At 39.1% G+C, this 13390-nt stretch overlaps 1 protein-coding gene across 2 annotated transcripts in view; it reads left to right on the top strand.

Moving 5' to 3' along the window:
• ITGBL1 (integrin subunit beta like 1) overlaps positions 1 to 13390 on the top strand; it is a 218557-nt gene that overhangs the window by 120097 nt on the left and 85070 nt on the right. For both annotated transcript variants that reach the window (XM_082675682.1, XM_082675681.1), the window contains one exon: positions 9350 to 9496. In XM_082675682.1, the coding sequence (XP_082531808.1) occupies positions 9350 to 9496 (147 nt within the window). The remainder of the gene's footprint in view (positions 1 to 9349; positions 9497 to 13390) is intronic.

Genomic DNA, 13390 nt, shown 5'->3' with positions numbered 1-13390 from the left:
GAGGAAGATAGAATAAAAAGAAAACAGAGTGAATATGAGGGCAGAAAGGGGAAAGACTTGCAGAGATTTCTTCTAGCTAGTGCATCTGTACATTTTGCAAAATTTGTTGAAGGACCCACAATTAATCTGACTTCTTTAGATATTAACTGGACCAGATTTTAATTCTAAAAATCTCTATTGATAGCTTTTGACCATGTTCACGGATTTGTTTTATGCCACCACAGTTTTTTTTTTTTTTTTACAATGGTGTGTTAGTTTCTGCTTTATAACAAAGTGAATCAGTTATACATATACATATGTTCCCATATCTCTTCCCTCTTGTGTCTCCCTCCCTCCCACCCTCCCTATCCCACTCCTCCAGGCGGTCATAAAGCACCAAGCTGATCTCCCTGTGCTACGCGGCTGCTTCCCACTAGCTATCTACCTTACGTTTGGTAGTGTATATATGTCCATGCCTCTCTCTCGCTTTGTCACAGCTTACCCTTCCCCCTCCCCATCTCCTCAAGTCCATTCTCTAGTAGGTCTAGTAGGACACAGTCTTTATTCCTGTCTTACCCCTAGGTTCACATGACAGTTTTTTTTTTTCTTAAGTTTCATATATATGTGTTAGCATACGGTATTTGTCTCTCTCTTTCTGACTTACTTCACTCTGCATGACAGACTCTAGGTCTATCCACCTCATTACAAATAGCTCAATTTCGTTTCTTTTTATGGCTGAGTAATATTCCATTGTATATATGTGCCACATCTTTATCCATTCATCCGATGATGGACACAGGTTGTTTCCATCTCCGGGCTATTGTAAATAGAGCTGCAATGAACATTTTGGTACATGACTCTTTTTGAATTATGGTTTTCTCAGGGTATATGCCCAGTAGTGGGATTGCTGGGTCATATGGTAGTTCTATTTGTAGTTTTTTAAGGAACCTCCATACTGTTCTCCACAGTGGCTGTATCAACTTACGTTCTCACCAACAGTGCAAGAAGGTTCCCTTTCCTCCACACCCTCTCCAGCATTTATTGTTTCTAGATTTTTTGATGATGGCCATTCTGATTGGTGTGAGATGATATATCATTCTAGTTTTGATTTGCATTTCTCTAATGATTAATGATGTTGAGCATTCTTTCATGTGTTTATTGGCAGTCTGTATATCTTCTTTGGAGAAAAGTCTATTTAGGTCTTCTGCCCATTTTTGGATTGGGTTGTTTGTTTTCTTTGTTATTGAGCTGCAAGAGCTGCTTGTAAATTTTGGAGATAAATCCTTTGTCAGTTGCTTCATTTGCAAATATTTTCTCCCATTCTGAGGGCTGTCTTTTCGTCTGGTTTATGGTTTCCTTTGCTGTGCAAAAGCTTTGAAGTTTCATTAGGTCAAATTTGTTTATTTTTGTTTTTATTTCCATTTCTCTAGGAGGTGGGTCAAAAAGTACCTTGCTGTGATTTATGTCATAGAGTGTCCTGCCTATGTTTTCCTCTAAGAGTTTGATAGTTTCTGGCCTTACATTTAGGTCTTTAATCCACTTTGAGCTTATTTTTGTGTATGGTGTTAGGGAGTGATCTAAGCTTATACTTTTACATGTACCTGTCCAGTTTTCCCAGCACCACTTATTGAAGAGGCTGTCCTTTCTCCACTGTACATTCCTGCCTCCTTTATCAAAGATAAGGTGACCATATGTGCGTGGGTTTATCTCTGGGCTTTCTGTCCTGTTCCATTGATCTATATTCCTGTTTTTGTGCCAGTACCATACTGTCTTGATTACTGTAGCTTTGTAGTAAAGTCTGAAGTCAGGGAGCCTGATTCCTCCAGCTCCGTTTTTCGTTCTCCAGATTGCTTTGGCTATTAGGGGTCTTTTGTGTTTCCATACGAATTGTGAAATTTTTTGTTCTAGTTCTGTGAAAAATGCTAGTGGTAGTTTGATAGGGATTGCATTGAATCTACAGATTGCTTTGGGTAGTAGAGTCATTTTCACAATGTTGATTCTTCCAATCCAAGAACATGGTATTTCTCTCCATCTATTTGTATCATCTTTAATTTCTTTCATCAGTGTCTTATAGTTTTCTGCATACAGGTCTTTTGTCTCCTTAGGTAGGTTTATTCCTAGATATTTTATTCTTTTTGTTGCAGTGGTAAATGGGAGTGTTTTCTTGATTTCACTTTCAGATTTTTCGTCATTAGTGTATAGGAATGCCAGAGATTTCTGTGCATTAATTTTGTATCCTGCTACTTTACCCAATTCATTGATTAGCTCTAGTAGTGTTCTGGTAGCATCTTTAGGATTCTCTATGTATAGTGTCATGTCATCTGCAAACAGTGACAGCTTTACTTCTTCTTTTCCGATTTGGATTCCTTTTATTTCCTTTTCTTCTCTGATTGCTGTGGCTAAAACTTCCAAAACTATGTTGAATAAGAGTGGTGAGAGTGGGCAACCTTGTCTTGTTCCTGAACTTAGTGGAAATGCTTTCAGTTTTTCACCATTGAGGATGATGTTGGCTGTGAGTTTGTCGTATATGGCCTTTATTATGTTGAGGAAAGTTCCCTCTATGCCTACTTTCTGCAGGGTTTTTATCATAAATGGGTGTTGAATTTTGTTGAAAGCTTTTTCTGCATCTATTGAGATGATCATATGGTTTTTCTCCTTCAATTTGTTAATATGGTGTATCACGTTGACTGATTTGCGTATATTGAAGAATCCTTGCATTCGTGGAATAAACCCCACATGATCATGGTGTATGATCCGTTTAATCTACTGTTGGATTCTGTTTGCTAGTATTTTGTGGAGGATTTTTGCATCTATGTTCATCAGTGATATTGGCCTGTAGTTTTCTTTCTTTGTGACATCCTTATCTGGTTTTGATATCAAGGTGATGGTGGCCTCGTAGAATGAGTTGGGAAGTGTTCCTCACTCTGCTATATTTTGGAAGAGTTTGAGAAGGATAGGTGATAGCTCTTCTCTAAATGTTTGACAGAATTCGCCTGTGAAGCCATCTGGTCCTGGGCTTTTGTTTGTTGGAAGATTTTTAATCCCACTCTCAATTTCAGTGCTAGTGATTGGTCTGTTCATATTTTCTATTTCTTCCTGGTTTGGTCTCTGAAGTTTGTGCTTTGCTAAGAATTTGTCCATTTCTTCCAGGTTGTCCATTTTATTGGCATAGAGTTGCTTGTAGTAATCTCTCATGATATTTTGTATTTCTGCAGTACAGTTGTTACTTCTCCTTTTTCATTTCTAATTCTATTGATTTGAGTCTTCTCCCTTTTTTTCTTGATGAGTCTGGCTAATGGTTTATCAATTTTGTTTGTCTTCTCAAAGAACCAGCTTTTAGTTTTATTGATCTTTGCTATCATTTCCTTCATTTCTTTTTCATTTATTTCTGATTTGATCTTTATGATTTCTTTCCTTCTGCTAACTTTGGTGTTTTTTTTGTTCTTTTTTCTCTAATTGCTTTAGGTGCAAGGTTAGGTTGTTTATTCGAGATGTTTCCTGTTTCTTAAGGTAGGATTGTATTGCTATAAATTTCCCTCTTAGAACTGCTTTTGCTGCATCCCATAGATTTTGGGTCGTCGTGTCTCCATTGTTGTTTGTTTCTAGGTATTTTTTAATTTCCTCTTTGATTTCTTCAGTGATCACTTCATTATTAAGTAGTGTATTGTTTAGCCTCCATGTGTTTGTATTTTTTTACAGATCTTTTCCTGTAATTGATATCTAGTCTCATAGCATTGTGGTCGGATAAGATACTTGGTACAATTTCAATTTTCTTAAATTTACCAAGGCTTGATTTGTGACCCATGATATGATGTATCCTGGAGAATGTTCCATGAGCACTTGAGAAAAATGTGTTTTCTGTTGTTTTTGGATGGAATGTCCTATAAATATCAATTAAGTCCATCTTGTTTAATATATCATTTAAAGCTTGTGTTTCCGTATTTATTTTCATTTTGGATGATCTGTCCATTGGTGAAAGTGGGGTTTTAAAATCCCCTACTATGAATGTGTTACTGTCGATATCCGTTTTTATGGCTGTTAGTAGTTGCCTTATGTATTGAGGTGCTCCTATGTTGGGTGCATAAATATTTACAATTGTTATATCTTCTTCTTGGATCGATCCTTTGATCATTATGTAGTGTCCTTCTTTGTTTCTTCTAATAGTCTTTATTTTAAAGTCTATTTTGTCTGATATGAGAATTGCTACTCCAGCTTTCTTTTGGTTTCCATTTGCATGAAATATCTTTTTCCATCCCCTCACTTGCAGTCTGTATGTGTCTCTAGGTTTGAAGTGGGTCTCTTGTAGACAGCAAATATATGGGTCTTGTTTTTGTATCCATTCAGTCAATCTGTGTCTTTTGGTGGGAGCATTTAGTCCATTTACATTTAAGGTAATTATCGACATGTATGTTCCTATTCCCATTTTCTTAATTGTTTTGGGTTTGTTATTGTAGGTCTTTTCCTTCTCTTGTGTTTCTTGACTAGAGAAGTTCCTTTAGCAGTTGTTGTAGAGCTGGTTTGGTGGTGCTGAACTCTCTCAGCTTTTGCTTGTCTGTAAAGGTTTTAATTTCTCCATCAAATCTGAATGAGATCCTTGCTGGGTAGAGTAATCTTGGTTGCAGATTCTTCTCCTTCATCAGTTTAAATATGTCCTGCCAGTCCCTTCTGGCTTGCAGAGTTTCTGCTGCAAGATCAGCTGTTAACGTTATGGGGATTCCCTTGTGTGTTATTCGTTGTTTTTCCCTTGCTGCTTTTAATATGTTTTCTTTGTATTTAATTTTTGACAGTTTGATTAATATGTGTCTTGGCGTATTTCTCCTTGGATTTATCCTGTATGGGACTCTCTGTTCTTCCTGGACTTGATTAACTATTTCCTTTCCCATATTAGGGAAGTTTTCAACTATAATCTCTTCAAATATTTTCTCAGTCCCTTTCTTTTTTCTCTTCTTCTTCTGGAACCCCTATAATTTGAATGTTGGTGCGTTTAATGTTGTCCCAGAGGTCTCTGAGACTGTCCTCAGTTCTTTTCATTCTTTTTTCTTTATTCTGCTCTGCAGTAGTTATTTCCACTATTTTACCTTCCAGGTCACTTATCCGTTCTTCTGCCTCAGTTATTCTGCTATTGATCCCATCTAGAGTATTTTTAATTTCATTTATTGTGTTGTTCATCATTGTTTGTTTCATCTTTAGTTCTTCTAGGTCCTTTTTAAATGTTTCTTGCATTTTGTCTATTCTATTTCCAAGATTTTGGATCATCTTTACTATCATTATTCTGAATTATTTTTCAGGTAGACTGCCTATTTCCTCTTCATTTGTTAGGTCAGGTGGGTTTTTATCTTGCTCCTTCATATGCTGTGTGTTTTTCTGTCTTCTCATTTTGCTTATCTTACTGTGTTTGGGGTCTCCTTTTTACAGGCTGCAGGTTCGTAGTTCCCGTTGTTTTTGGTGTCTGTCCCCAGTGGCTAAGGTTCGTTCAGTGGGTTGTGTAGGCTTCCTCGTGGAGGGGACTGGTGCCTGTGTTCTGGTGGATGAGGCTGGATCTTGTCTTTCTGGTGGGCAGGTCCACGTCTGTTGGTGTGTTTTGGGGTGTCTGTGGACTTATTATGATTTTAGGCAGCCTCTCTGCTAATGGGTGGGGTTGTGTTCCTGTCTTGCTAGTAGTTTGGCATAGGATGTCCAGCACTGTAGCTTGATGGTCGTTGAGTGAAGCTGGGTGCTGGTGTTGAGATGGAGATCTCTGGGAGATTTTCGGCGTTTGATATTATGTGGAGCTGGGAGGTCTCTTGTGGACCAGTGTCCTGAAGTTGGCTCTCCCACCTCAGAGGCACAGCACTGACTCCTGGCTGCAGCACCAAGAGCCTTTCATCCACACGGCTGAGAATAAAAGGGAGAAAAAGTAGAAAGAATTAGTAGAAGTAGAAAGAAAGAAAGAAGGGATGGAGGGAGGGATGGAGGGAGGGACAGAGGAAGAGAGGAAGGAAGGAAGGAATGAGGGAAGGAAGGAAAAAAGAAAGAAGATAAAGTGAAATAAAATAAGATAAAATATAATAAAGTTATTGAAATAAAAAGATAATTATTAAGAGAAAAAAAAACGGACAGATAGAACCCTAGGACAAATGGTGGAAGCAAAGCTATACAGACAAAATCTCACACAGAAGCATACACACACAATCACAAGAAGAGGAAAAGGGGAAAAAATCATAAATCTTGCTCTTAAAGTCCTCCTCCTCAATTTGGGAATGATTCTTTGTCTATTTAGGTATTCCACAGGTGCAGGTACATCAAGTTGATTGTGGAGCTTTAATCCGCTGCTTCTGAGGCTGCTGGGAGAGATTTCCCTTTCTCTTCTTTGTTCGCACAGCTCCCGGGGCTGAGCTTGTATTTGGCCCCGCCTCTGCGTGTAGGTCGCCTGAGGGCGTCTGGTTTTTGCTCACACAGGACGGGGTTAAAGGAGCCGCTGATTCGGGGAGGGAGGGGCACGGAGTGCGGGGCGGGCCTGCGGCGGCAGAGGCCGGTGTGACGTTGCGCCGGCGTGACGTTGCACCAGCCTGAGGCGTGCCGTGCGTTCTCCCGGGGGAGTTTTCCTTGGATCACGGGACCCTGGCAGTGGCGGGCTGCAGAGGCTCCCTGGAAGGGGGGTGTGGACAGTGACCTGTGCTCGCACACAGGCTTCTTGGTGGCGGCAGCAGCAGCCTTAGCGTCTCGTGCCCGTTTCTGGGGTCCGCGCTGTTAGCTGCGGCTCGCGCCCGTCTCTGGAGCTCCTTTAAGCAGCGTTCTTAATTCCCTCCAGGTACGTGGGGTGTTTCTTGCCGTTTGGGAGGTTTGAGGTTTTCTGCCAGCGTTCAGTAGGTGCTCTGCCAGAGTTGCTCCATGTGTAGATGTATTTCAGGTGTATCTGTGGGGAGGAAGGCGATCTCAGCGTCCTGCTCCTCCGCCATCTTCCCGGAAGCCCTCCACAGTTTTTTTTAATGTTGACATGTGAATTAATCTCAGATAGAAGGTAATGGCTGCTCTTAAACCAACTACAGAAGTTGAGGACGTTCTCCCTTTAGTCCCCGTTTCCCTCCTCACAGGTTCCTACTTTATTCCACGTGCCAAGGGATTAGGACCTTCCCTGCCTGTGAATTCCAGGCACCTGCAGCAGCACGTGGCATCCTCTTGGGTAGTCACAGATTTCCTGGCATCCTCACCTACTGGATGTTTTGTTCTAACTTTCACAGCTATTTTGAAGTTTCAAGAGTAAAGCTTTTTTCCCCTTTCAATCTAACTCTGTTTTTCACTTTTATTGTTGAAGTGTCAATTTGTTTTCCACAAATGGCAGTATGTTTTTTACTTTGTCCAGCCTCCTCATGGTAGATCTAACTGCCCTTGAAATGAAACCTCTTGTCTCCAAGAATTTCAAAGCCACTGGCTCCCATAAAACAGCAGAATTGATTGTACTTTAAACGTTAAAGATTTTGTTTTAAAAACTGTTATTTATCTATACATTTGCAACATACCTCTGTTTGCAAATTTTGCTCTAAATTATTGGGTTAGCCAGTGAGAGGCCCGCGCACCGCGATGAAGAGTGGCCCCCGCTCACCGTAACTGGAGAAAGCCCTCGCACAGAAACGAAGACCCAACTCAGCCAAAAACAAACAAACAAACAAATAAATAAATTATTGGGTTAGCCAAAAAGTTCATTTGGGTTTTTCTGTAAGATGTTAAGTGAAAACCCAAATGAACTTTTTGCCCAACCCAATACACGAGGATTGGGAAGATGGGTAGGAACTTCTTAAGCCAGGATAAATGGCAAGAAGCCATGGAACCCAACAATCTCTGCAATATAATTGCTATTAAGTCAAACTATTGTAATAAAAATTCTTATATTTGAAAGTCCAAATGATCATAGTCACGTAATATGTATTTATTAGCAATCAGAAGTTTTTTCCTTTAAGATGATGAGCTCTAAGGCAAAGTATTAACAGCAATTTGTTGTATAGACTTTGTTACGTGGTAGGTGCTCAATAAATGTGCATTGAATTGAATTTAGTGTTAAATGAGAGATGTGGGCTCTGTGATCCTTAATAGCTCATCCTACTTTGACCTATGGTTTTATGATTTGTTCCGTGAAGAACCAGATTTATAGATAGTGAAAAGCTTCCTGATAGGTGAATTGTCCAGTACTTCAAACTCAAAAGATGGACATCTGACCACAGACCTCATGGAATACTGATAAAACAGACCAGCCTTCCCTGAAGACTGGTCCATACCGGTTTCCATATTGTGTGATATATATTAATATCAGATGCCAAGTACAGAATAGCAGCGATTGTTATTCATTAGCATTATATTTGATTTGCTTAAAGAAAGTGTAATTCCACTTTCTTTAAAATTCTTCATACATTTTTGGAGAAATTATAGAAATCTACTTTACATTGTATCTGTAATGAGTATCTGAATGGTTATTAGGAGTTAGGAAAAGCTCAGCTAAATTATCGTGCTTTCCTTTCCTTTCTATTTCTACTTGGTTGTATATGTGGGCTCAAGTGAATAAAAATAAAAATTGCTCACTTCTATGTAGCATTTTAAGATATATTATGTACTTCCTGATAAATGTGGGTAGATAATCTGATTTAAAATGAAGAACTAAACCTCAACGAGGTTGTCATTTGAGCAGCCCTACTCTGTAGGGAACAGGGTCAGGATTTGAACCTACTTATTTGATTGATATCTTATGCTATACCATATCAGTACTTGTCACAGTTCTTTACAGGCTCTGTGCCCATGTAAATTTAATATCTTTCCTGACCTCTTTTGTGTATAGGAAATTAGTCTTCAAGGGTTGCGAACTCCACACAGGTTACTGGTTTTAAGCTAAGGGTCTATAGGCTAAGCATGTAATGTGTAGTAAAAAGATAATGAAAATAAAGTGTGAGGGACTCTAGAAACTAAGACCCTGTTTCAAAAACAAATTGTTTTCCATTTCCTATGGCTCTCCTCCACGTGAATTAATTGCCCAATTCATCAAATCCTCCTTTTTAGCAGACTAAATTAGCAGACTAATTCAATCTCATGCACTTGGATTTTGAAAGATTCAAGTTGATAGCACTATGAACCTGTTTATCTGATCTGGAGTTGTTGTTTTTCTTTCCCCGTGATCAATCAATATACCTAGATCAGGTTTTTAAGAACATTGAGAAAAATGGGCTTTTGCCTTAATGTTTTATATTGAGTTTAATTGAGATCGTGACTCATTTGTGACATTCACTGTTGAAATGAAAGTTAATTCTGGCTTTAGTATATTTTTCTCATATACATGTGCATATATATATATATGTATGGCTCATAAATACAATAACATATATATATTATTACTCCCATTGTGAAGGTCATGGGCAGTGTAACTGTGGAAGATGTGACTGCAAAGTAGGCTGGTATGGGAAAAAGTGCGAGCACCCACGTTCCTGCCCGCTGTCAGCTGAGGAGAGCATCAAGAAATGCCAGGGAAGCTCTGCTCTGCCTTGCTCTGGAAGGGGTAAGTGAGGGTCTCAGGCCTTGTGACCCATCGCCTCCTGTGAGTCAAATGAATTTAGTTCACATGTATCTTATTTAAAAGGTAGTTGAGATTCCTGAATGAGGAAAGATTAGTCTTTTCAGAACTAATAATGACTCCAATATCCATGAGTGAAAGTACATGGAGAAATATAATCTCATTCTTTCTCCCTCTCTGTTACACACACACACACACACACACACACACACACACACACACACACACACACACACACACACACACACACACACACACACACACACACACACACACACACACACACACACACACACACACACACACACCCCCCCCCCCCCCCCCCCCCCCCATCAGTCTACTTTAGCTCTGAGGTCTGTTCAATTTCTATTCAGTTCAATGCTACATTAAAAAAGAAAAAAACAGTTTGGATATTTGCTCAGAGCTTTCTCAATAACATCATCTAATTGTCCACTGACATTTCTGAAACTTATTAACAGCCTACTGAGTTGTACTGTTGGCTTTTGAAAATGTATTGTATAGACAGATAGCTCGGAATAAGCTTTTCTTGTCTTAGACGGCATGTAGCCTCAGGTGTGCTCTTGCTATCAGATCAGTACAAATTGGAGGAGAAGGAAGAATTCATCTAGGGGAAAGCTGGTTTCATTCTTTTTGATTTATCAAAATAAGAAATAACAATTTCACCTCTCACATGAAAATGGCAAAGTTAATGTGAAATTTGCTTTCAGAGGTACTGGTAATTGAAGTTATTACAAATTTTATTCATGAAAGAGGAAAAGGAGAAAGATTTCCTTTATCTGAATGTTAGATCAGAAATTTAATTTTATGTTGAAGGGAAACTTTTTTTTGAAAAGCGAATTTTTTAATTGAGATATAATTCAAATGTCATAAAATTCACTCATTTAAAGTATACAACTTAGTGGGGTTTTTTTAGTATATTCACAGAATACCCAACCATCACCACTGCCTCATTCCTAAACATTTTCGTCATCACAGAGAGAAACTCTGTACCCTTCCTGGGCACTCCCCACTATCCTCTCCACTTAGCCCCTAGAAACCATTAATCTACTTCCTGTCTCTGTAGATTTGCCTAATCTGGATATTTCACATATAAATATGAAATATGTGTTCTTTTTCTCCTGTTTCTTTTTTCACTTAGCTTAATGTTTTCAATGTTGTATCATGTGTCAGTACTTCATTCACTTTATGGCTGAGTAATATTCATTTGTATGGATATAGCACATTTGTTCATCCATTCATCTGTTAATGAACATTTGGGTTGTTTCTGCTTTTTGGCCTTCGTAAATAATGTTCTGTGCATATTCATGTACAAGTTTTTGTGTGGACGTGTGCTTTTGATTTCTCTTGGATATCTACCCATGAGGGGAATTGCTGGGTCATATGGTAACTCTGTTTAACTTTTTGAGGTACCACAAAACTATCTTTAAAGTGACTACACCATTTTACATTCCCTCCGGAAGTGTATGAAGGTTCCAATTTCTCAACATCCTCACCATTATTTGTTATCATATGTCTTTTTCATTACTTATAGTTGTTTTTTTTGGGGGGGGTGCAGAAAACTCCTAAAGTCTCCAAGATTATTTGTAACATAGTATTTTCTCATACTCTGATATTCATCCTTAATGATTATAAGGAGAAGGGTAGGATATGGGTAGAAGGAATTTTTAATTTCAGAAGCATTTCTGAATTGCCCCATCTTTCATTAATACTCCCAGGCTGGAAGCAGTGTTCTACCAGCGTTAATAAAATATTGTGATTATAGTGCTTGAGTAAGCCTATTATGCTCTTAAAATAACAAAGACTAAAAATCACTATTCCTCGGACTACTGGTATTATTTATTGCTAAAAATAACAAATTATAGGACTCCCTTGGTGGCGCAGTGGTTAAGAACCCACCTGCCAGTGCAGGGGACACGGGTTCAAGCCCTGGTCCAGGAAGATCCCACATGCTGCAGAGCATCTAAGCCCGTGTGCCACAACTACTGAGCCTGTGCTCTAGAGCCCACGAGCCAGAGCTACAGAGCCCGCCTGCTGCAACTACTGAAGCCCACGTGCCTAGAGGCTGTGTTCCGCAACAAGAGAAGCCAATGCAATGAGAAGCCCACACACCGCAACGAAGAGTAGCCCCCGCTCGCTGCAATTAGAGAAAGCCAGCGTGCAGCAACAAACACCCAACGTAGCCAAAAATAAATAAATAAATACATTTATTTAAAAAAATAAATAAAAATAAATTATACAATGGAAAAATTTTAAAAGCATATAAAACATATCTCAAACATAGAAAATGACTTTAAGTAGATATATATATACACACACATATATGTGTATGTATATATTTGCCAGTGGTTTCTCATTTATCTTGAAATTTTTTTATATAATGCTAGTGCAAGAGAATTATCTGTGGACTTTATATATCAGTGTTTAATAAACTCTGACAAACACATATTTGTCTCCTACCTTTCTAGAGATTCATTAAGTTATTTAGCTACCATTTTTAAACAATAGCTTATATTTAAAGTCTTTTATTAAAAAGGTGTTGATATGTATAGAATTGTATTTTTTATTTTTTTGTAATTCATTCAAGCCTTTTGAAGCACTTTACAGATAAATATAAGCTTCTCTAGTTTCCTCACAGGGAAACGGAAGTATTGATGAGTGAAGTGATTTTCCAGGGAACTGTAACAAAATATAAGAATTTTGAGAATGAAGACCAAGGATTTATGACAGGCAGTCCAATGCTCGGACCAGTGGTTAGAGACTTCCTTTTTCATAGGGCTACATCTGCAAACTCCTGGGCACTGGAGGTCTTAAAGCAAATGGCCAATATGAAAACTTTCAAAGGATTAGTTTTGCAATTTATGAATGACAACAGCAGCTGTGGTTACATGAGTGAGGAAAGCAATTACAAGGCTCATTGGTTCTCCAGCCGGAGAGCCTCAGCAGCTCGCTAGCTGGGGCCAAGGAAAAAAAACAATTCTCCTGGTAGAATTAGATGAGATTACTTGCTTGTGCTGCTGATTACTAAGTGTGATCATTATGTCTTAAAGGTAGGGGAATAATTTAGAGGATCTTTTAAATTCTCTGAATTCCTGTGATTCCTTGATTTCTGTTCCTTCATTTAGTTAGATGACTCTCATAAAGACAATATTGATATACAGTGATTCATCCTGCCCATGGGGTTGGAAGGTGGGCACAGCTTTCTCAATTCTCCTATCAATGTTCTGCTTAAAAATTTTAAATGGCTTATGATAGTCTATTAGTTTTAAACTCTTCTTGATTAAAAATGCATTTTTTTTTTTTTTTTTTTTTTTTTTGCGGTACACGGGCCTCTCACTGTTGTGGCCTCTCCCGTTGCGGAGCCCAGGCTCCGGACACGCAGGCTCAGCGGCCATGGCTCATGGGCCCAGCCGCTCTGCGGCATGTGGGATCTCCCCGGACCGGGGCACGAACCCGTGTCCCCTGCATTGACAGGTGGACTTTCAACCACTGCGCCACCAGGGAAGCCCAAAAATGCATTTTATTATTATTGAGGTTCTCCTGAGTATGTGTCTAGCTTTGGCCAGAAAATGTGAGCAAAATGTGTCACTTCAGAGTAGAAGTTGAGGCAGTGAGAGATTTGCCATTCTCTCTTTTTCCCTGGCAAGGGGATTTGAAGTTTGAGATGGTGGCAGATCCATTAGCCTGGGTCTCTGAATGAGGATGATCAGCAGAAACCTCTGCTGACCCACCGGGTTCTGTCGCATGAGTGAGAAATAAACCTTTGTTGTTTTAAGCAGCTGAGATATTGGGGTTGTTTGTTATGGCTTCAGAACTCCTGGCTCATGCTCTCTTCTGCATACAAAATTAGGGAACACAGCT

This window comes from Grampus griseus (assembly GCF_964374135.1).
Source record: "Grampus griseus genome assembly, chromosome: 18".
NCBI classification, from domain to species: Eukaryota; Metazoa; Chordata; class Mammalia; order Artiodactyla; family Delphinidae; genus Grampus; species Grampus griseus.
Note: the sequence above shows the minus strand (reverse complement) of the source record. Positions and strands in the feature narration are given on the sequence as shown.